Here is a 23,990-nt window from a genome sequence, read left to right on the forward strand (position 1 = left end):
AGGAGAAACAACAGCCTGCCAGAAAGCAGTTCCATCCTAAAGTGCTGTCTCTTTCTGAAAGCACATGACCAGACAAAATGACCTGAGATGGCGCTTACACACCAATATAACAAGTAAATAATACACATGCTGTTTTAGGAGTGAAATTTTATATTGTAGAGTGAATTATTTGCAGTATAAACAGTGTCATTTAGAAATAAAAACAACATCATAATAATCATGACAGAATCCCTTTAAGAAAAAAAAACGCACCTTACTATATAACCCGCCTTTTTCGCGTCAGTCTGTGCCCCACTGTGCATTCTGACTGCAGCCACGTGGTTATAAATGAACCAATGAACCGCAAGCTAGCTAGTACAGAGGGACGTCCCGCCCTTTCCTCTTTTGCCGGAAGTGCATAACACGTTGCCGCTGCAGAGCTCCAGTAAGGTTTATTCGATCTTCCTCCGTGAGGCTTCCGGGCTGAGAGGAGAAGATTTTACCACCGATCCACTGCACGAATAACCAGCAAGCGCCAGCATGGTAAGTAGCACACGCGGGGAGCCTCCAGGGAACGGATCGCCTACATTTAGTGTTCAAGCGGGTAATCAGTTGGTCTGTAGTGCGGCCGCTCAGTACACGTGCTGTCCATACTGTGTATTAATGGCCCTTCCCTATTCCGTTTGGCGATCAGGTGTAAATCTGATTATACTAACACCCACTCTTCCGTATTACATGCTGTTTAGTAATGTTGTATGGGAATGTTTGAGTTTTCTCATTCAAACTGTATCTGGTATAATGGCTTAAATTAGACCGTATTCCTCTGGGCAGCACATAGATGCAGCTGCTGGCTTTTTTTATATGGAACCGATACGATGATGATGAAGCCAAATAAGCAGTTGTTGCATGGGGCAGGGTTGCCAGGTTCAATTTTCAAAAACAGCCAAAGTTGGCTACAAAAGCAGGCCAAAAAAAGCCACACAAAATGTGCAGTAAAAAAAGTCTAAAAAATAAATGAATATATTATGTCAATCACTAGACATTTTGGTGGTCAGAAGATTTTTCCCCCAAAATTATCAGAAATTGTGGAAAGTCACCAGAAAATGTGAATTCTCAAGGATTGTGGGAGACTGGGGTACAGATCCCAAAACCTAAGAACTCCCGACATATACACAAGTCAGTCCCATTGCATGCTGGGAATTGTAGTCCTGCATTAAACTTGGCAAATTGTTAAACAAAAACTGCATTACCCAACATGCATTGGGAGACACAGGATTGCATGAACAGAATAAACTGGTATATAAAGTGTGGGCGCAAACTCTGCTGCAACGGTGCCTTTATTCACCAACACAGGACATGTTTCAAGCTCAGCGCTCTTTTTCAAATCATACACTTGAAAAACAGCGCTGAGCTCAAAACATGTCGTGTGTTGGTGAATAAAGGCATAAAGGAATAAAAGTAGATCAAATCCGTACCTTGGCTAGTTTGAACTTTCAAAACCAGCCTGGGCTTTAAATTAGTAGCCCAATATGTCTGGAAAACCACCAACCTGGCAATGAGAACACATGGACACATACACTCCTGTATATTCTGCACTGGGGTTATGTAGCCTTTGCCCTTTAACAACTGCTTTCATAGTCTCAATGATTCCCTCTCTCTCTGGTACAGTGGGCAGGACTATGCTTTTTCTCCTAGTCTGTATGCTACACTTTCTTCATCACCCTTATGTAACGTTCTACAGAATATATTGTTACAGCTATTCCATTCATGTTCTCATTATATCATGTATCTGTTCTACAGACTGAACCAGAAGTGAACCCCAAAGCCTATCCACTTGCGGATGCCCAGCTTACAAAGACTCTCTTGGATCTCGTTCAGCAATCAGCTAATTACAAGCAGCTCCGCAAGGGTGCTAATGAAGGTACGACATGGCCAAAACTTAAGCTATAATTTATTGAACTGCTTAAAAACAATACTTGGTGCTAGAGAACCCATCATAGACCCTATTCATTACATACATACATTGGTTAATGGGCTGCCTTGTAATATCACTGGGTAATATAGTAATGATCACCGTGTTGTGATTTCTTACTTTATAAATTCTTTATATTGAATTGGTCCCTAAAATTTAATTAACTGACTGCAGACGCTTTCTTAAATAAATTAGACCATTTTCCTTTAGGGAAAGCATAAAAGGATGAGGAGAGAATTGTGCAAAATCTATAGGTCCATCCCAAGGGTCTGATATTCTGGATATAGCACTGTTTGTTTTTTCTTGTGGTAACTGGGCATTCATCCTTAAAAGCACCTGTTTTGCAGTGCTGTACAGTGGACACACGCTTTAAAAAAAAAAAAAAAAAAAAAAAAAAAACATACTCCCTGAAATGAAGTGCCCTGTTTGCACAGAGTAGTTAGTGTAATATTTCTGAAGTCTACTTGATGATAAAATATGTCTTTATTTTCTCTTCTAGCTACAAAGACCCTAAACAGAGGCATAGCTGAGTTCATAGTCATGGCAGCTGATGCAGAACCCCTGGAGATCATTCTACACCTTCCACTCCTGTGTGAAGACAAGAACGTCCCCTACGTGTTTGTGCGCTCCAAGCAGGCACTTGGAAGAGCTTGTGGAGTCTCTAGGCCAGTGATCGCTTGTTCAGTCACCATCAAGGAAGGTTCCCAATTGAAGCCCCAAATCCAGTCTGTTCAGCAGGCTATTGAGAGGCTGCTGGTGTAATTTGATGATTCTGTGCTCACCTTCCCCTTTCAGAAGAGCCGCAAGGAGTTTCATCACACTGTTTAATTTAGTAGCCAGTGGCAAATTTGTAGCTTTTGGCAGGAGCCAGGTTACAATGGCACAACGGAGTGAAGTCTTATGAGTTAACAAAAATGTATAAAAACAGCATTTGTAGTTGGGGACTATTAAGCTGTTGTCATTTTCTTTTTCCATTTCCATTTGTTTTGAATACTTTTGTGTCCAACAGAATCTCAAAAGATTTATTTTCATTACACTGACTTGTATTATATGTATTTTTAATAAAAATATACATGTGAAAGTCTACTGGTATTTGGGGATGGTACCAATTTTTACCACACTGTACCATAAAGGCTTGCTTGGAATGAGAGGACTAATATTTACATGATCACAATGCCCGTATTGTGCCGTTATTCATGGTTTCTGTACCTTTTTGTGTCGTTTTCTGGCAATTCATTTTTATGACAGAGGCCAGGAAGTTCATCAAGTTGTCCAAGAATCTTGGGGGGGGGGGAGTAAAGATGTATAAATTTGGGAGAAGATACACAAGTATCTCTAGAAAAAGAAAGGGCATGTGCATAATCTTAAGACAAAAAAGTCATTTTTGATCCCAAAAAAGCTGAATATTTTTTAAAAATGGTTTAATTACAAGCGCTAAAACGGGAACAAGGTACATGAAATTACATCATATATGCTAAACATACAAAGAGAACTTAACTTTTTGGGTTTCCTCTAGTAGAGAAAATAATTGTTTGTCAGACTTGCTGGCTAGTTTGTCTTAAAATACTCTACAAGGGCATCGACCAGCTCCTGCTTCTTGCTCCCTTTCAGTTTATACCCACGACATTTCTCCTTTAACACAGGTACTGTGAACTATCCGATGGTTCCATTTTTTTTACATAGGTCCTAAGCTCACCTTCTGAGATGGCGACTTCTTCACTCGGACCCAAGGCTGAAAGCAGACTCATCTTAAAACTAACTTGGCACTTAGGAAATCACCCAATATTTGCTCATCAGAAAACTTACAGGAACTACACAGAAGCTGTAAAAAGAGTGAGACTGAAAGTCAGAGGGTTTTGACTGCATTTTCCTAGTAATCCTTTAGGGTTTTATAGGGTATCATGGAACCAATATAGTTAATATAAAGAAGTAATTTACTTGTGCATGTTGCATTGATAAATTAATTTAATTATATTTAATTAGGGGATACACTTGTGACAAAGTATAGGAACTGTATTGGGTGACAACTAGCTGAATTACTTGCAGCTTTTTGTTTGCTTCCAAATGTGGCCATAATAACCACCCCTACCCAGTCATTCCTTTTCTAAGTCATTGTTTTGTTTTAACCATGTTTAGAATCCCTGCTCTACTTTTTACAGATGCTGTGCTGAAACAAATGCTAGCTTGCCTTAAAAGTAATAGTTTTGTTATGTAACTGCAATGTGCCAGTGCAAAACAACTGGGTTCACTCACTGTTTTCAGGTATCCGGCAGCAGCATTGGTGTGAGTAGCTTTCTGGTTTTAAGCCTATGGCATCATAGCACAACATGCATATTAGGCCAAAAAAATGCAATATGGGTTTAGCGTGTCACATAGTTTATATAGGGATACCAACAGGACTGGGCTTCAAAACTGAGGGCAGAGGGCTGAAGAGGGAGTTCGTATGAGAAGGGAGGGTAGAGGACGCAGGTGTGACTGCAGCATTTGAGGATGAGTGACTGTAAAAACACCCGATTCGGCATTCAAAAGCCATAGGACATCGCATGGAGGACAGGGATTTCCCCGGAGGATGTCCTAAAATGCGTTCTGTACACGTGTGCAGGGAATTGTGGGGTTTGGCGGCTGCAGGTTAAGGACAGATGGCTGTTGATACAAAGTAGCAGTAGTCAGCCAGCTCAGCAAAGTACTCTGATGAAGTGCCCAGACCTAGGACATGAAACGCGTTCGATGTAATCTTCATATGCGTATGAATAAAGCCGATAAACTGATGTTACAAATGCCAGACTGCTGAGCAATGTTTGATCAGCGCTCTGTAGCATATTAGTTGAACAGCTCAGCAAAGTAGTCAGAAAGATCAGCAGAACAGCAGGGGGCTAGGCTTAGGGAACGGTCAGAAACCATTAAAATGTCTGCATATTTTTTGATGTATATTTCAAAGTTGCTTGAAATTATATATACTTTTCAAAAATCTTAAGTTATGTTTTTGTGGAGTTTCCCTTTAAACATTAAATAAACCCTATAAGTTTGCTTTGCTTCCAATATGGATTAATGATATCATAGTTGGTAACAAGTACAAGGTACCGTTTTAGTATTAGGGAGAAAAAGGTAACTATTTAAAAAAAAATTGAATTATTTTATTAAAAAGGAGTCTATGGAGATGGACTTCCAGATAACAGATCTCATACCTGCAGTTGTCAGCATCATTCTGCAAGATAATATTGCTCAGACATCAAATACTGAGATCTGAATTGACTGCAGCAATAAAACAAGTAACCTTATAAAGTTATTATTACACAGTTCCATGTAATACATGTTGGCAGTTATAACCAATCATATTAGCAACAAAAGACTCCTGTAAGTAGACAAACCTGAAATAAAAACAGTTACCTTGTTTTCACAGCTTTGCCCTCTGGGTTGTATCCTTGTGGATAAATAAGCTCTTTAAACTCTTTGGCTAGAGACCCTATGCGACAATCATGTCCGTCTTTGGTACTTGATACAATAAAACAGAAATATGTAACTACCTTATTAAAGTGAAAATTCTAATAGCTTCATTATTTTCATGATAAGAAATCAATACAGGATACTAATTATATCTCAGTTTGGATCAAGTACAAGGTATTTTACTTTTACAGGGAAAAAAGATTCAATTTCTTTTTTGGGAAGGAGCATGTTGTGTAGCGTTTTGGGCACTTCCACCATTTTCAAACCTTACCAAAAAGGAATTTGAATCAGAGAATCTATCCTGTTATTTTCTTAACAAATCTGGCTTTCACTTTCCCTATACAAGCTAGAAACTATAATTCCATGCAGGATGTGGCATCCTTGCAACAGGATCTTGACAAACTGGCAATCTGGGCAGCTAAGTGGCAAATGAGATTCAATGTTGATAAATGTAAAGTCATGCACCAGGATGTAAAAATATCCAAGCCACTTATACCCTTAATGGGACTGCACTAGGCAAATCCATTATGGAAAAGGACCTTGGAGTCCTTGTAGATGATAAACTTGGCTGTAGCAAGCAATGCCAGTCAGCAGCATCACGGGCAAATAAGGTCTTGAGCTGTATTAAATGGGGCATTGATTCACGACAGGAAGGGGTTATTCTTCCACTGTATAGAGCACTTGTAAGGCCCCATCTAGAATATGCCGTACAGTTTTGGTCTCCATCACTCAAACAGGACATTATTGTATTAGAGAGGGTACAGAGAAGGGCAACTAAGCTGTTTTTGCCTTCCTCTGGATCAACTAGCAGTTAGGCAGGTTAAAATAGAGTTAAAAGGTTGAACTTGATGGACATGTGACTTTTTTCAACCTAACTTACTAAGTAACTATGTAACTATAATCTTTGAAGCCCTACTAACACAAGTTAGAATTGTGTAGAATAACCCTTGACTATTATGCAACACTCCCACAAACATATTTATTTGTGCCCAACCCCAAAGGTATGACCCTCTCACAGCACAGCTGTAAGAGGGTTAAAGGAGAAGGAAAGCTACTGAGGCATTTTATTGCCAATAGATTAGCTGCAATAGTGCAAGCCAGAATGCTATATTTATTCTGTAGAATGTTTTACCATACCTGAGTAAAAAGCTCTAGAAAGTCTCTGTTTGTTTAGGATAGGAGCTGCAGTATTAACATGGTGTGACATCACTTCCTGCCTGAGTCTCTCCTTGCTCTGGGCTCAGATTACAGTAGAGAAGGGAGGGGGTGTGGAAGAGGAGCAAACTGAGCATGTTCTTGCCCAGGGCAATGAGGTTTAAGCTGAAGGCAGGAAGTCTGATACAGAAGCCCATGAGTACACAATAGATGGAAAGAAATGCAGTGTTTCTTTTGACAGGGGACTCAGAGCAGCACTACTTTGGGGGTTTACTGGTATATTTAGATGGACCTTTCTGATATGGCTAACTTAGTTTTAACCTTTCCTTCTCTTTTAATTATAAATAATAAAAAAAAGCTTCATAGGGTTAATTATAAATAATATGTTGCCATACAGTCCAGAGGTGAGATGGAGTAAAGGCTTAGGGGGGTTATTTATCAAGGTCCGAATATCCGAACCTCGAATAATTCATGGTTTTCAGAGGGGGAAAAAAACCTACGAATTTTTTGTGATTTATTAAAGTCCAATGGTCTAAAAACCCCAGCATCTAAGGGCTCTTACTCATGAGCGTTTTTACCTGCGCTCCCCTGCGTTCCGTTTTTCGGCGTTCAGACGCAAGGGAGCGCAGGAATAGACGCATTTCATTATTTCAAATGGGGCTGTACTCACAGGCGCATGTAGGCGCCGAACGCAGGTTGAGACGCAACATGCTGCATTTTTCCTGCGTTCGGCGCCTACACGCGCCTGTGAGTACAGCCCCATTTGAAATAATGAAATGCGTCTATTCCTGCGCTCCCCTGCGGCTGAACGCAGAAAAACTGAACGCAGGGGAGCGCAAGTAAAAACACGCGTGAGTAAGAGCCCTAAAAGTTGTCGAGGTCCTGTATAAGTCAATGTGGAAGGTCCCAGAGTCTATGCTGATGTCCATACTGATATCCGATGAGTTTGTGGTTTCTGTGCAAAAAACTCACAAAACTAAGATTTTTTCCATAGATTTCGGGGTTTTTTGAGCAGAAACCACAAACAATTCAGAGTTTTCAGGGGAAAGCTCCGAAGTTTGCCTGACCCTATTTTTTCTGGCTTCTTTCTTCATAAATAAGGTCCATTCGGGCAATCGGAGTTGCTCAGATTTCTAACTTAAGGTGGCCATACACGGAGAGATCCACTCGTTTGGCGATGGGAGGCATACTCCACATTGCACAGACATTCTTCTTACTGGTCTCCATTTCAATCATTGTCATATTCTTGGGGTTTAGCGGATGAGAAAATATTCTGCAAGTGGAAGTTAAAATCAAAAAAGACTTTATTTAAATACTATTAAAAATAACAAACAGGCATCAGTTGCAGATGTATTTCCTACACTATGACATGTTTGATCACCTGACACGTTTCATGCCTCTCTCTGGCACTTCTATCAGATGAGTAATTGCTCATCCACTAAACCCCAAGAATATGCCCCACCTCTATGCCTAAGGATCAGGGCACACAGGCAGATTTGGGGAGATTAGACGCCCGTTGACAAATCTCCTCTTCTTTGGGGCGACTATCTTCCCGAAGTGCCTCCCCGCCTGTGAGGCAACTCACAGCTCTGAGTGCCATCCAGCCGGAGATTTACGTTTTAGCTGGCGGGAAGGCAGGGGAGGCAGTTCGGGGAGATAAGTCGGCCCAAAGAAGAGAATCTGCCTGTGTGCCCTGACCCTAAGGCACAGAGGAGGGTCAGACAATATTTGATTGTCAGCTGAGATTTTTAAATGAGTTTACAACAGCTATGAACGTTTTAATAAAAAATAGAAATTTGTTTAATTTGAAAAGGACTTTTATTATACAGATTTTTGTGTCTGGGTGACAGGTCCACTTTAAGCAGTTTTACATTGAGTTTCCTCATCTGAAAAAAAAAAAAAAAGTAACCATTGGACTTTAATAATGTAAATTATTTTTTATTTTTAAAATTTGCGAGTAATACCTTCTCAACATCTGATAAATGATATCTGATATATGATAACTGAAGCCCTCAGTTTGAAACCAAAGCTCAGCAGACATTTACTTCAATTAATGCTACTATGCAGAGAGGCACACTTTATACTACTATGACCAGAGGTGCAGAAGCGTACAGACTGTGAAGCTGGAACAGGCGCAGTGAACTCAGGTGAATGCTGAACGCCGGACACGAAAGAGACACTGTAGCGATATCAGCAGCGGACTCAGGGACGTTCCTGCCATGAGGCAAGGTGAGCACCTTGCTTCAGGCGGCAGTAAAAAGCGGCCTCCTGTAACTTTAAGAGCCGAGTTTTCATTTTTTAAACCAGAAATTCGGCTCTGCTAGTGCAGAAAGCAGTACGCGTGCCACTCGTTGCACTAGTGATCCCGCCCCTTTTGAACCGCTCCAACGCTAAACTTTTAAGCGCGGAGCGGGAGAGGGGGGCGGCAGCAGCCCACGGATCGCCCCTGAGTAGACTTACTTTTAAAGAGGACTTTTAATGTGAACGGAACACTATATGCTTGTGAGTGCAGTTTTATTTATTATTAAAATGTATTTAAGCTTCTACACGTGCTGCTTTCTTATTGCCCATGAAGGAGAAAGGAAAAATGGAAGATTTGACTCTTGGGAAGGAACCCATATTGTGATATGCGCTTTTTTACGTGCAGCTTGTGCGTATAATATACCGCCGGAAACCATTAGGATCAGAGTGTGGGTACATCCCATCTTCCACCAATAACGAAATACCCGTTTGATGTGCTTTTTCCCTGTTCACTATAGTTAACGAAACTCTTTGGGGTACACTTAATTAGAATAATATTAAAAGCACTTATATGGTGGTTTTTTAACCAAAACAATATTATGCTATATTATTTTTCTGTTTTTTTCCCCCTCAAATTAATTTTTGAGGTGTACAGCGATATTTTTGAGCCTAAAAAAACTAATAGGAAAACACTATTTTTAACATTGCTCCCAATTACCATTGTAGCGCTATAGTAAAATGACTTTACTTACTGGTCAGTTTAAGCCACACACTGGTCAGTGTGTGGTTATACCACAAATGAGGCCCTCTCAGGGGTAAGCCCTCGCAGCGGGGTGGAGGCAGGGTGTAGTGTAACTGTAACCAGGTGCAATTGCACAATGATGGGCGCCAGTAGTTCTTTAACTCTTAAACAATGAACTGTCTTTATTTAACATAGCACATATCAGATATCCACAATGGAGCTTAGAACAATCAGACAGCATAAAGGTAGCATATACTCACAGAACCAGTATAGGCTGAATCCCTACAGGCCAGGGAATATACAGCACAGAGTGTGGCAGTGTGTGAGGGGTATTGCCCAGTTTTCAGGATATCTTTCAGTGGCAGTCTAGGGGAATTCCTATCATCCCTAGTCTCAACACTTTAGTCCCTACTCCAGGTCAGTAATACCCTGGGATCTTAATCCCTCTAATATCCTCGGCGGAGCCTTGAGCTGCTCAACTAAATAACCTCTCTATCACTCCTAGAGTGATCTATAAAAGAGTATGCTATCTAATTACTGGGGCCAATGCGCCTAGGGTCAACATTTACCCATTACCTTCCAGTCTGCTTGGTTGGGCTAAAGCAATGGACCCAGACCTCATGGTTCCCAAGACCTTTATACTACTGTACAGTGCCATCTGGAGTACACTGTGAGAACTACTGGGGTTACATAAGCACAAGGTCCCCATAAGGACCCACTTAGGTGTCCATATTACTAGGGATGTGCCTGTCTGTAATGAGTAAAGGTGGCTAAATGTTCACATCCCTACACCATTATCCATTGAGATACATTTCATTCCTTCCCATCCTGACTGCACTCACATTTACTCTGTTATATGTCTGGGTTATCAACAGTCTTCCTAGAATCAGGGGGCACCCACTGTTAATTAACCACAAAGTCCCAGTCAGACACGGTGCTGACTAATGACTGATAACTACCGCCCATGTTCCTTATCCCTGAGCACAGAAAAAAAATGCCTAGAACATACCCTGAACCTCTCAACCAATACGGATTCTGGACCGGAAGGGATATTAGCAAAACAACATTAGGCGACCCGTAGTTGGTTGTATCACGTGATATTAAAGCTATGTATGCTAAATAGTTAGTACTATTGGCCTACAACTGTAAGCATTCCGCAGGGGATGAGTTGTAGGGTTATAGTAGGTAAAGACTAGCGTGCAGAAGGCCAGTGACTTGCAGCAGCGCTAAAATGCAACGTAACGTTGCTTGTGTTTTGGTAACACCACATTGGTATTCTCATTGGTCGTGACAAAGCAAATGGGCGGGATATCCGGCGTGTAGCATTGTTTCGTTGTCTGATTGGTTTTTAGAAGTCACGCTGACGGCTGTGATTGGTCGTTCTCTCTGCAGTGGGTGTGAAGGGTAGCGACTGTGCTCGCACACTATTGCCGGGCTGTCAGACAGTGATTCAGTGGATTTCGGCGACTGTAGCAATGGAACCTGCCCAGGGTCCTCATTTGGTCCGGCTGTATGTGTATGACCTGTCCCGCGGCTTGGCTCGCCGTCTTAGTCCTATCATGCTGGGTAAGAACTCCCTGTAGTTGCACTCGCTGCACCGCATGACAATGGCATCTGTACTTCTGCCATAATGACTAGGGGGGTTTCAATTGAGTGTCATTATAATGAGTTTAGTTGTGGGGCTTGTGGATAGGCGCATATTGGAATGGGAATAATATGTACTGGTTTATCTGGCCTTATGTGATGATGACCAAGTTGTTCTCCAATGAACCTCAGTAAGGAAAGTATATGGGACTGGTATGGCTGCTGCTTGTATTGCTCGGGTAAAGCAACATGTTCTAATGCCAGGTACAAGCCACTTATCTCTAGAATTGTACTGGAGTAAAACTGTCAGAACCATTTATTTTAAAGGAATTGTTCAGTGTAAATATAAAAACTGGGTAAATAGGTTGTGCAAAGGAGAAAATGTTTCTAATATACAGTAGTTAGTTAGCCAAAGATGTAATGTATAAAGCTGGAGTCACTGGATGTCTAACATAATAGCCAGAACACTACTTCCTGCTTTGCAGCTCTCATGGTTTCCACTGATTGTTTACCAGGCAGAGACTTGAAGGGGGGGGGGGACATGGTTTTATTTCGAATCTGAGCTGAATGCTAAGGATCAAATGTGAACTCACTGAACAGTTATGTCCCATGTGGCCCCCCCTTTAAGTCGCTGACTAATTTAGCGTTAGAAAGCTGAAAAGCAGTTAGTAGTGTTCTGGCTATTATGTTAGACATCCAGTAACTCCAGCCTTTATACATTCATCTTGTCATGTGCCAACTTCTGTTACCCATACCAACAGTAAAACATTACTGAACCCCACTTGAGTCGGTGCAATTTCACTGTCGAAATTTACCGTCACTGCACCAAATATTGCATTGTCCCTGACAATGGTTTCCTCATTATTATTCACACCAAAAAAACACTATTCAGTTTTTTTGTGTCCAAATCCATTATGAATCAGCAAGAGCATCCACCTTACTAATACCCGCCATCCCCACTGATCATACCTATCACCTGTCCCCCAGGCTCCACTATACTCTGGGCCAAAGGTTAATCGTCAAAGTCAATACCTACTTTTAGATAGTTGCAGTTGCTAAAATTATACTGTTGAAAACTATTTATAGCTTTGTCACTTACAGTACCAGTTCTCGCCTGTTTTTTTTTTTCCAGAAGGTGTTTATGCTACAAGCTGTGCTCATCCCATTGATAATAATGACATGAGAACTGACAGAATTCCTGGCATTTTCTGCTTGGATGCTTTTACCTTAACAAAACCTTGAATGCTCGTATAAAAGGACATACGTAATGTATAAGAGTCTTTAGCAAATCCAACAAAGGACGGCACTCCGGTAACAATGGCAAGTTTATTGCAGAATCTTGCATCTTATGCATTTCGGGAACCAAGTCCCTTAATCAAACCTATGATTAAGGGACTTGGTTCCCAAAACGCGTACGGCTATGTATACTTGCAAGATTCTGCAATAAACTTGCCATTTATACCGGAGTGCCGTCCTTTGTTGGATTTGCTACATGTGTTGGCGGTGGGGACGTTGTCGACAGAGCACCCACTCACAAGTGAACAGTTTTAGGGCAGTGGGTTTGGAGCGGTTCCTTGCGTGTGAGAGGGGTTTATAAGAGTCTTTACCCATATGTAATAAAAGACACAAAGTTTGCCCAGCCAATACAATTTTTAAATTCATGACAAGTAAACGCTACTGTCTGATTGGTCCTTCTGGTATACATAGGTAATTATACCTGTAGCAAACTTTGCACCCTTTATTACATAAGATACTTTCTATATAGTGTTCTGACAACCCCTTGTATTTATGTATTTTTAGCAGCAAGGCAGCCAAAATTCTATTTGTCATGGCACACTGAAACCCACGTCTTTAGTAGTGGTCTTATGCCTTTAAAAATGTATGTTGACTTTTAAAGTCTCTGTAGAATTAATGCATAGGTCATATGATACTTTAGCTAGAATAATGAAATCAGGCCAGAAGGTGCTAGCCTTTGAAAACTACATATGGTGTGTACCTTGAAAGGTAAAAGGTGGTTTAGCAATTTTATAATCCTCAAGGGTACAGAATAATGCCCACCTATGACATTAAAGTATGGACGTAGTAAGAACTACAATTATTTATTCAACTATTTGGACCACCTAGGTTAAGTTGTGACAGTTATTTAAAATAAGGATTATCCACATTTGGGCACAAAATGTGTGAAAATGAAGACCATTATGACAGATGCCAATCACAAGTAGTACTGCTGTGGTGAATCACAAGCAATTTCTGTAAATAATTGCTGAGAATATCAGTAAAAGAACACATATGTGGGCATCACTACTAATTACATGGGTTGCACCATTGTGAATATACAGGCATGGCAATCTATTATCCAGAAAGCTCTAAAATACATCAATGCCGTTTTCTATGCAAACAATACAGAACAAATGACACCATGTAGTTAAGGGAGCATGGCTCAGCAATTTTTAACAATGAAAAAGGTTACTTGCTATTGCTGTTAGGCTTTTCTGCTGTAAGGGGAGAGGCACAAAAGTGTCTGAATCATTACTTTCACGTTACTTGATTCAACCTTCTCAATAATGGGTTTCCTCCAGCACTCACCAAAGAAATATATCAAGATAAAGCCTCCTACATGCTTCATACCAATTCCAGTGGGAGAGATTCTATTACTGTAGGGCTGGGGAATAGGTGGTTCATTTAGATACTAGACACTACAGGCAATATAAACCTATATGAGCTCTGTATAAATAACCCTGCCCTCTTTAGGTTTGGGTAGAATGATAGCACAGTGGTTATCTTTGCTGCCGAACAGCACTTATCCTAGTGTGTATGTTCTACCTGCTCCTTGACTGGATTTCTTAAGGTGGCCATACATGGAGAGATCTGCTCGTTTGGCGATGTCGCCAAACGAGCAGATCTCCCTCCGATATGCCCACCTTGAGGTGGGCAATATCGGCTGATCCGATTGTGGGCCCTAGGGCCCAACGATCGGATCCTAACGATGCTCAACGAATAGATGCAGCCGCGATCCAACGGGATTTTCTGTCCCATCCGATCGAGATCTGGCCGACTTTCGGCCAGATCTCGATCGGTGAAGCCCGTCGTGGGGCCCCATACACGGGCCAATAAGCTGCCGACACGGTCTGACGGCAGCTTTTATCGGCCCGTGTATGGCCACCTTTACTTCTACTTCTGGAGAGATTTGTTAGAAAGTATATCAGCTCTATAAATGGCAAATAAAATCGTTTTAGTCACTGGCAACTTGATCTAAGAAAGCGGATTGCTACATAGGTACCGTATATTGATTTGGGTTTCTGCCTATTTACTAAAGTACACATTCATTTCTCTCTACAGGAAAACAGTTGGAAGGAATCTGGTAAGCAGATATACCATTTACATACCAATTTTTTTCTTTTGTCATGAGTTTTTATTGGGGTGGGGGTGATCTAATATTATATAAAATTTCAAAGATTCTGTTCATTCTCCCATACAGGCACACTTCCATCATAGTATTTGATGAAGAATTCTTTTATGGCGGTGGAGGGATCACCAGCTGTTTGCCAGTAAGAGTTTGCAACATAATGTTATATCTATGAATGTGCTGAGCAGCATATATTTCACTTCCTAGCCATACAGGCCATATTTGTATCAATGGGGTGCCCTCTGCCTCTGCAAAGTTATTGTTCTTGATATTAAAAAAGCAACTGGTCATTGCACTATAGCACCACACGTACAAAGGATGAGCTGACTCCATTAATAATGACTCATACTTATCATGCTGCTTTTTTGCCATTTATTTATGTGGACTCTTTCAATATGTATTTTATCTGTTGACCTGTCTTGCCACACCCCTTCATGTAGTGGTCTGAATAGAAGTTATTGGGCCCACAGCAAAATCATTTACATTTGCAACCTCTATTGAAAAGTAAGAAGATCTGTTTAATATATGCTGAAACGTGCACAAGACCCTTAGGCTAGGGCTTCATGGTGGCCGATATCAGATAGCTGAAATCCGCAGGCTGATTTTAGCCCTACCACGAGCAGTAGCCTCCTGTCTCTTCTGCACTGAATCGGCTCAGTGTGAACAGAATCGGCAGGTTTTGACAGAGAAACCAAGAGTCTGCAATTTGAGCCAAAATCCTCCGGTTCAATGTGGTAGAGAGAGGAAGCTACTTGCCACGGTAGGGCTGAAATCAGACAGCGGATTTTGGGTCCCCATGTGGCCCTAGCCTTACTTTCTTGGCCTATAAGCCATCAGTCCCTCTGGTTTAAACCCTGTTTCCACTGCTTGACATTAGTAAGTGATGTGCCAGAATGTAAACTTTGTAGCCATTCTGCTCCTGCGAGTCGAATACATGGTCATAGCATGCTTACCACACAGTTATCTAGATGAACACTGAACTACTTTAACTGCATGTTTCTACACTATACACTTTGTTTCAGTAAACCTTTTATAGAAAATATAACACATTTAGATTAAATAGGTGGCAATGCATGCACTTATCACTGCTTTTATGGTAATTTCTATTTATTTTCAGGGAGGAACAATGTTGGGTGAACCCGACTCAGTGGTGGAGCTTGGCAATACTGAGGTAACAGAAGACATTTTCATGGAATATCTATCCTCCCTGGGGGAGTCTGGGTTCAGGTGAGCGCCAACTAGCAGATTTTTCATGGGTTAACTCTACTTATTCAAGTATTTCTGTTCATCATGTGTTATGCTCTTTCTTACCACAGTGGGGAGTCCTACCACCTGTTTGATCACAACTGCAACACTTTTAGCAATGAAGTTGCTCAGTTCTTGACTGGAAAAAAAATTCCTTCATACATAACAGAGCTGCCATCTGAAGTTTTGTCCACGTAAGTGTATTCTCTGATTGTTTTGTAGAATAACAAAGTAAAATGCAGGATATTATTTTACTTCTTTAAAGGGGAAGGAAACCTAGTTGGCGCAAAAACCCTCCCCCCCTCGGTGTGTTGGCCACCTTCCCTCCTCCCCCCTGGCCTACCCGTCCCGCTGGGCAAATGCCCCTAACTTGTTACTTTCCCTTCTGCGCAGGTCCAGTCCAGGGAGTTCACAGACGACATCTTCTTCCACGCGTTCTTCTTCCTGCTTTGACCGGCGCATGCGCAGTAGGAGCATTTTGCCGGTACGATCTACTGCGCATGCGCCAAAAGTACTTCGTGACTTTTGGCGCATGCGCAGTAGATCCGTACCGGCGAAATGCACCTACTGCGCATGCGCCAAAACGCTGGTCAAAGCAGGAAGAAGATCGCGTGGAAGAAGATGTCGTCTGTGAACTCCCTGGACTGGACCTGCGCAGAAGCGTAAGTAACAAGTTAGGGGCATTTGCCCAACGGGACGGGTAGGCCAGGGGGGAGGAGGGAGGGTGGCCAAAACACCGGAGGGGGGGAGGGTTTTTGCGCCAACTAGGTTTCCTTCCCCTTTAATTCTGTTTCCCTCCACCCATAGAGTCCTTTAAACAGGAAACGGTAAAATTCAGTTGTAAGATGTAGTTATTGATGCAACGGTAATGCCGCCATTGATTAACATAGTTTACTGTTTTAATGCCACCCCAGAACAAGTGTTTTTGTTTCTCAGAATTTTATTCTCTTCTAATTATCATGGATGGCAGTCAGGTCCAATCTGAAATTAACAATAGGCCCTGTTATTTTGAATAAACAGATAAAGAGCGATGGTCTATGGCAAGTTACAGCAGTCCCTTTGGCATCTGCCAGAATCTACAGGTTGTGTAAACAGTTTAAAGGAAACCTAAAATCACTGGGGTGGCAGGTTGTTAGTCTAGTCCAGTGATCCCCAACCAGTAGCTCGTGAGCAACATGTTGCTCCCCAACCCCTTGGATGTTGCTCACAGTGGCCTCAGAGCAGGTGCTTATTTTTGAATTCCAGGCTTGGAGACAAGTTTTGGTTGCATAGACACCAGGTATACTGCCAAATAGAGGCTCCAGTAGGCTGCCAGACCATATAGGGGCTACCAACAGTCAATCACAACTCTTATTTGGCACCACCCAGGAACATTTTTCATGCTTGTGTTGCTCCCCAACTCTTTTTACATCTAAATGTTGCTCACAGGTGAAAAAGGTTGGGGACCCCTGGTCTAGTCACTTACCTGCCCCCCTAGGCTGGCACTCTTTGTCTTCAGAAATGCACCATTTCAAGGTACTGTTCCCTGAATGATCATGCTCCCAATTGTTACCTGTGCCATTTCTCGGAAGGCATATGTGAACGGTTGCTGTCTTTTTGGTATTCAGCAAACAGTACCCCAGACTAGTGAGTTATTTCAAGAAGTGGAGCAGCCAGAATTGTCGGGTTGGTGTCTAAAAACAGTCTAAAAAGATTTTACTTTTCTTTCTCCTTTAAATTTTATAAATAGGACATTAAATTATGGCATGCATGTTCTATCACACTTGCGTGGGTCTGCTTAGACTGGTTGCATGAGATGTGGAGTGTGATTTTGCTTTTTCAGTACACCCATATATAAATACTAAAGTTCTTTTTTTTTTTTAATGCTAATGTTTCCTTTCCTTCCAGACCCTTTGGGCAAGCTCTTCGGCCTTTACTGGACTCTGTTCAAATCCAGCCTTCTGGTGGGAACAGCTTTAACAGGCACAGCGGACCAAGTTAATCACTGCAGTGCCATGTGCCAGTGGGGGCAGTGCCCTCGCTTTTTAATTTAACAGCATTTTTTAGTATCTGTTTTAACCATAAGTGTTTCTTTTGTTCCATTTCAAGGACATAGAGCCATATAACTCTTTTTTATTACTTATATCCCGTCACTTTAAATAATCTATGTAATGGTGCAATTTATTTCTAAATAATATATAGGAATCAAAATTATTTAAAAAATAACCCATCTCACGAGGGTATTATTTTTGTATGCATTGGTTAAATACAGTTTACTTGTCATTATAATGACACACAACTTTGCATTTCTGTCAAAGACAGAGAAGGCCAAGCTGTTGTTGAAATTAATTAAGACATTTTCTTCTTAAAGGTAGACAGCTAATGTATATGGGCATCCTTGCACATTTTAGATCAGCAGGGCCACTATGCGTAATTATGAGGCCACATATAAGTTAGCAGGACCCTCCCTTGCAGGGGGATCCAATTACTAGCCCACTGGTCACGTAGGCACCATTGGTGATAAGCCCTAACAAGAAGTAAAATGGACCCGAATAAAAAAACTCTGCATACTCCCTGTAATCCCCACCCCTTTATTAACTATTGTTAGGGCCCCCTTTGTCATGGGGTCCCTGACTGCAGTACTAATTAATTGCATTAATTAACTGCATTCATTTTTACAAGTGATAGTTGGAGGGTTAAACTGGATTCTTCACTTCTAATGGTTCTTTAGCAGTGTACTGGAAAGCCCATAGCTCATAAATAAGCCCAGATCTCTTATTTAATTTGTACAGGGAACTTCTGAACTTTACCCTTTCAGAGTCAAAACATAAGATATGTGGAAACAACAGATCTTCAGAATGTTGTACCACAGGTCCCTGGGGGTATTGTTTCTTTGCAGATTAACATTTTATCAGTCTTTCAAGGACACCTGGTTAATGTGTTTGTGGCAAGAAACAATTGTAAAGTCTGACTGTCTTTGGTCAAAGGACCACAAAAACTCAACCAAAAAAGTCCAATGGCTCCAATGTGAAAATGCATTGTAAAGTAGTTTAGTTATGTATGTAAAGTTCTATAACCCTCAGAGAATCAAGCTGTTTATCTCTCTGTAACCTTAGTATCTGCTTAACCGCCTTTAAGCATGGCATGACATAGACAAGCTGGCATGTGGGCTGAGGAGTGCATCATGGGAGATTTGGTAATATGGTATGGTTAAATTGCACAGACCCATATCTTGCAAGGGAAGCAGGAGAGAGGAGCAGCCCATAGCACTTACTTAAAGAGATGTTTCACCTTTATGTTAACTTTTAGTATATTATTCTAAGAAACTTTTCAATTGGACTTCATTATTTTTTTTTTCTTTTCATTTTTTGCCTTCTACTTCTAAATCTTTCTAGCTTTCAAATGGGGTCACTGACTTCATGTAAAAAACAAATAACGCAAAAACCTCATACTAAAAAAGAAAAAACAATTTCAAATTGTCTCAGAATATCACTCTTTACATCATACTAAAAGTTAATTTAAAGATGAATGACCTCTTTAAAGGGATACTGTCATTGGAAAAAAAAATTCAAAACACATCAGTTAATAGTGCTGCTCCAGCAGAATTCTGCACAGCAATCCGTTTCTCAAAAGAGCAAACAGATTTTTTTGTATTTCATTTTGATATCTGAAATAGGGCTAGACATATTGTCAGTTTCCCAGCTGCCCCCAGTCATGTGACTTGCTCTCTGATAAACTTCAGCCACTGCTTTACTGCAAGTTGGAGTGATACCCTTTCCCTACAGCAGCCTAACAACAGAACAATGGGAAGGAAATCAGAAAGAAGCTCCCTAACACAAGATAACAGCTCTCTGGTAGATCTAAGAACAGCACTCAATAGTAAAAAATCCAGGTCCCACTGAGACACATTTAGTTACATTGAGTAGGAGAAACAACAGCCTGCCAGAAAGCAGTTCCATCCTAAAGTGCTGGCGCTTTCTGAAAGCACATGATCAGGCAAAATGACCTAAGATGGCTGCCTACACACCAATATTAAATAAAACTAAATACACTTGCTTGTTCAGGAAATTTTATATTGTAGAGTGAATTAATTGCAATGTAAACAGTGTAATTTAGAAATAAAAAAATCATAAAACAGGTTGGCAAAACAGTCAGGTTTAGGAACTTCAACTAACAATAACTTACAAAAACAAACCTCTCAGCAATAAACAATCAGCATGACCTATAGGTAACTTTTAATGTACATTCATATTTTAAAAAGTAGTTTTTTAGTGTCAGTATCACTTTAAGTCCAGCAACACTGGGAGGCATTGGCAGACCAGAATTTCTGTCAGAATAGACAACTGCCTTACAAAAGGCTTCTACAAGGAGCAATGGCCAGGAAGTTTGCCGAAATTACTGAATTGCAAGTACTTATCACTCTGTATATGAACAATTTTAATTGCAAGAAGCTTGATGTGAAATGAAAAAAATAATTTTTCTTTGATGAAAACCCTATAAAAATATATAACTAGTATGACCAGTTCTAATGAACTCCTCATACATAATTGTTAGTGTTTGTTTATTTCATTATTGAATTATTCCATGTGAGGCCCCTAACATTTTCAATGGCAATTACGAGAAGCTGGGTGCAAGTATAGGAGGCAAATCCAAGGGAGCAAGGTGCTGAGTGCCAAAAATACAATACGGTACTTCGTTCCTGTGGTTTAGAAATGTTAACCTTACCTCTTGCTTGTAATGAGTCTGTTAATTTCACAGGCTGAATATATAGCTGGGGTAATGACTGTTTTCAGGTGTTTGATTTCAGACTGAACCAGTGGAGTGACATTATGCCTGAATACATCTTTTGTCCTTCCAATTTTGATATGAAGCTATGGTGCTCATTATCACCAGTGATTTACAGCAATCCAAATATCATGCCCAGCACTGGTAAAACTGATCTGTTTGCTTCAGAAACACTACTCCTTGTGCCTCTTCCATTTCACAAGAGTGCTGCAGTTATCCAATATAATACCACTCAAGAAAAATCATTCTGTAAAAGTACATAAGTACCTCCCGGCAGCTTGAAATCTACAGAGCAGAACCAGAAAAGCCTGGGATCTGTAGGCAGGAAGATGTTATTCTGTTTATCGTTGTAATATATTTAGTGCATTGTTCTCTCCTAACATGAAATAATCTCTGGGTACCAAAACTGAGTCAAAAGCTCATCCAGGCTGAGCAATAGTAGGTAAATCTCCCAGTTGGACTGGGGCTACACATTCTGCATTTTTTGCTTTAAAGGGGCAGTATTTAACTTTTTTCAACATGAGTTTATTCAGTAGGACTTGGGCTGAACGTCTTGCCTATCATTTTAGGCATCATAATATAATTTTTAACTCTCAGTATGCCACAACATCCTTAATGGGAAAATATACCCCCCTTTTTTTTTTTTAATACTTATTATTTTACAGGCGCCATTCCTACTGTTCAAAGTAAACCATGGGCTTTATATGCATTCCACTTATTTGCTTGATCCATTGTGCCTGCATCATTTAATGGCCTTGCCTTCTGCCCCATTCCTTCAAAGCTATTTCTTGTGGTAGTGAGAGCTGGCTAATTTATTGTGGTTTGTTGTAGCCCTGGGGATCCCTGTCTCATCCTCCTTCTTTCCTGATGGAGATAATGCAGCCAGTATAAGCTGGTATAAGCAGGTTAAAGATAGCTGTCTTTTCTTGCCCACCAACTTCCCTCTCCACGTGAGACTTTCCATTGCAGTAACAAAACTGTTGTACTGATTCTCCCAGGGAGTAGAGATGTAGCAGGCAAGGAAGGGCATAAGTAATGTAAAATGTACTATTCACTTTGAATATTGCATCAGTTGACATTACATACAGAGCTCCTGAGGTGCATTAAGCCCCAGGTACTCCTTCGTTACAGAAATTTGCACATGAAATGGTGAATGTCAAATAGGGTCCATTGTGGCCAAAAAAAAACTTGTCAATTTGCTTGTGTTACTTGGAGTTTGAATCATACTCTTATAAATGTATGACAGTCTGCAAATCATTCAGTGATAATGTCAAGAGATATATCTCCCCCGCCACAGATTCCATTGTAGATATTTGAGATGTGTGTAAAGAAGCAAACTGTTGCTAGCCATTCTGCCCCCACTATTGGTTTGTACATTTAATGCTGTATAATTCTCTTTATTATACACTAGCAGTATAACATCAGGTTAATCACATCTTCATATTGCATGGTCTCATATCTGTTTTATACATTCTTGGAAGTGTGATGATTTTTTATTTATAGGTAATAGCCTCTTGTATTGTCATATTTATCATGGTCTATCATGTATAATAAAAATCGTAATATATATATTTGGATATTGGGTGTTTTCTTTATACCTTAATAAACCCATATTTCATGTTTTTAACATGTAATGAATAATTTAATGTTACCAGGCAATTATGGTTGCACAATTCGGTGATGACATAAAAGAACAGGTATAGTCTTACTGAAACTATGTAGCCCTTTAAAGTGTTTAAATAAGATATAAAGCTAAATTACTCCCCTCTTTTTGACACAACCTCATTCAGTTGTACATAAACACTATCTGAACTTCCACAAGAAATGTAAATGTGTCTCACTCCCTTAGGCTCACAGTGTATTGCAACCACTCCCTCGTCTTAGACTGAGTATCAGTGTTTCCTTCCAATCCTAAGAAATAGGTGTAAAAAATACATTTATATTTATTGATAGTTTAAGTAATATTTATACATCTTTTCTACATAAGCCCCAACTGGGCTTATGTCAAGGGGGGGGGATATATTCCCTTTTATAGATTTGCATGTACAAAAGAACTTCAGTTTCTGCTGTGATTCAGAACTGTGCTCATTTTTATAAACTTCAAATATTTATGTTAAGGTTACAGAAGAAATAGTTGTTTTTGTAATTATAGCAATTTACACTTTCTTATCAATTAATATTTAAGTAATATTTTCCTTGGAACAGAATGCTAATGCTATTCTGGCTGTAGATCATAATAGGACAACATCACTAAAAGTTGACCTCATATTAGTAACGTATGGGCACTCCTGCTGTATGCAGTAACTTTAGTATTTCTTATTGGCACGTAGTCCATCCCCGTCACTTGTTATTTTTAGTCTGCAAGCTGAACAAGTGGGTAACATCCAGTATCAGGTATGGTCACACGCACACACAGGAATGGCAGAACATTACTACTTTGCCCATATGGAAGGTCATTACTTCCCATAGAGCTATATGTAAAACCTTTCCAGGGCAGACATGACTGATATCTAGAACTTCACTTGCAGCTTTATGGGAAGCTTGGACAACAACTAGTCGGTTTGCCATGTGTGCATTTGTGGTGAACACGGCAAGAGAAGCAATCATGTGTCATGGGCAGATGTGTAGGGCAAAGCATGCCTTGCCTAATGTAAGATGATCCCAGTTCCCAGGTTGGCGGTTTTCCAGCCAAATTGGGCTACTAATTTAAAGCCCAGGAGGGTTTAGAAAGTACAACCTAGCCAAGGTACGGATTTGGGCTACTTTTTGGGCCTTTGGCTGGTTTGTACAAGTTTCTTCTTGCCCTAATGTGGCAATCCTGTCTCCCAATGCATGTTGGGTAATGTAGTTTTTGTTTAACAATTTGCAGACTGCCAAGTTTAATGTAAGACTGCAATACCCATCATGTGATGGGACTGACTTCTTTAGAAGTCAGGAGTTACTAGATTTTGGGCTCTGTACCCCAGTCTCCTGTCACTCTTAAGCATTCTCACATGTTCAAGTGACTTTCCTCATTTCAGATAATTTGGGGACAAAAATCTGCTGGCCACCGAAATGTCTAGAGGTTGACCTGTTTTACCAATATTTATTGAAATTGTATATGTATTAGGGCCTTATGGGACACCTATACCTCCTTGGCCCCTTCTGTAGTTACACCCCTGGTGATGGGCGAATCTGTCCCATTGTGCATCATGGAAAAATCTGAAAAAGTCGTATTTTCATAAATATTCATTTATTAGACTTTTTTTTCACTGCCCATATTGTGCTATTTGTGAGCTACTTTTGAAGTGCCTCTTGGCTAGTTTTGGGCTGGTTTTGAAGCTGACTTTGGCTAGTTTTGAAAATGAGACCTGGCTGATGGGGCAATTTTCAGCCAATGGCCAAAATCACCCCCTGCTGCCTCTTGCTGACTTGAATATGAAAAGCCTGAAAGCACTAGCACTCTAGATATGTGCTAT

General features: G+C 40.5%; 2 protein-coding genes across 2 annotated transcripts; both read left to right on the plus strand.

The window, feature by feature from the left end:
• The first annotated feature begins 471 nt into the window (after positions 1-471).
• snu13.S (small nuclear ribonucleoprotein 13 S homeolog) lies at positions 472-3,043 on the plus strand. Its single transcript, NM_001094930.1, is given in 3 exon segments — positions 472-522; positions 1,780-1,900; positions 2,451-3,043. Coding segments are annotated over 3 exon segments (387 nt in total). The 5' UTR covers positions 472-519; the 3' UTR covers positions 2,714-3,043.
• Positions 3,044-10,872: 7,829 nt separating this feature from the next.
• desi1.S (desumoylating isopeptidase 1 S homeolog) lies at positions 10,873-18,732 on the plus strand. The gene is made up of 6 exons (XM_018261115.2): positions 10,873-11,099; positions 14,457-14,478; positions 14,596-14,665; positions 15,641-15,750; positions 15,840-15,962; positions 17,656-18,732. Exons 1-6 carry the CDS (start codon positions 11,009-11,011, stop codon positions 17,747-17,749), a joined length of 510 nt encoding a protein of 169 aa, XP_018116604.1. The 5' UTR covers positions 10,873-11,008; the 3' UTR covers positions 17,750-18,732.
• Positions 18,733-23,990: the final 5,258 nt, after the last annotated feature.

The sequence above is a fragment of the Xenopus laevis genome, chromosome 4S (assembly GCF_017654675.1).
Source record: "Xenopus laevis strain J_2021 chromosome 4S, Xenopus_laevis_v10.1, whole genome shotgun sequence".
Taxonomy (NCBI): domain Eukaryota; kingdom Metazoa; phylum Chordata; class Amphibia; order Anura; family Pipidae; genus Xenopus; species Xenopus laevis.

Excerpts from the sequence above, each read along its gene's own strand:
- desi1.S (XM_018261115.2), top strand. The coding sequence starts at position 11,009 with ATGGAACCTGCCCAGGGTCCTCATTTGGTCCGGCTGTATGTGTATGAC. Across the intron at positions 14,666-15,640 it reads GGATCACCAGCTGTTTGCCA|GGAGGAACAATGTTGGGTGA; the intron begins GTAAGAGTTTGC and ends ATTTATTTTCAG. Across the intron at positions 15,751-15,839 it reads CTGGGGGAGTCTGGGTTCAG|TGGGGAGTCCTACCACCTGT; the intron begins GTGAGCGCCAAC and ends TTCTTACCACAG.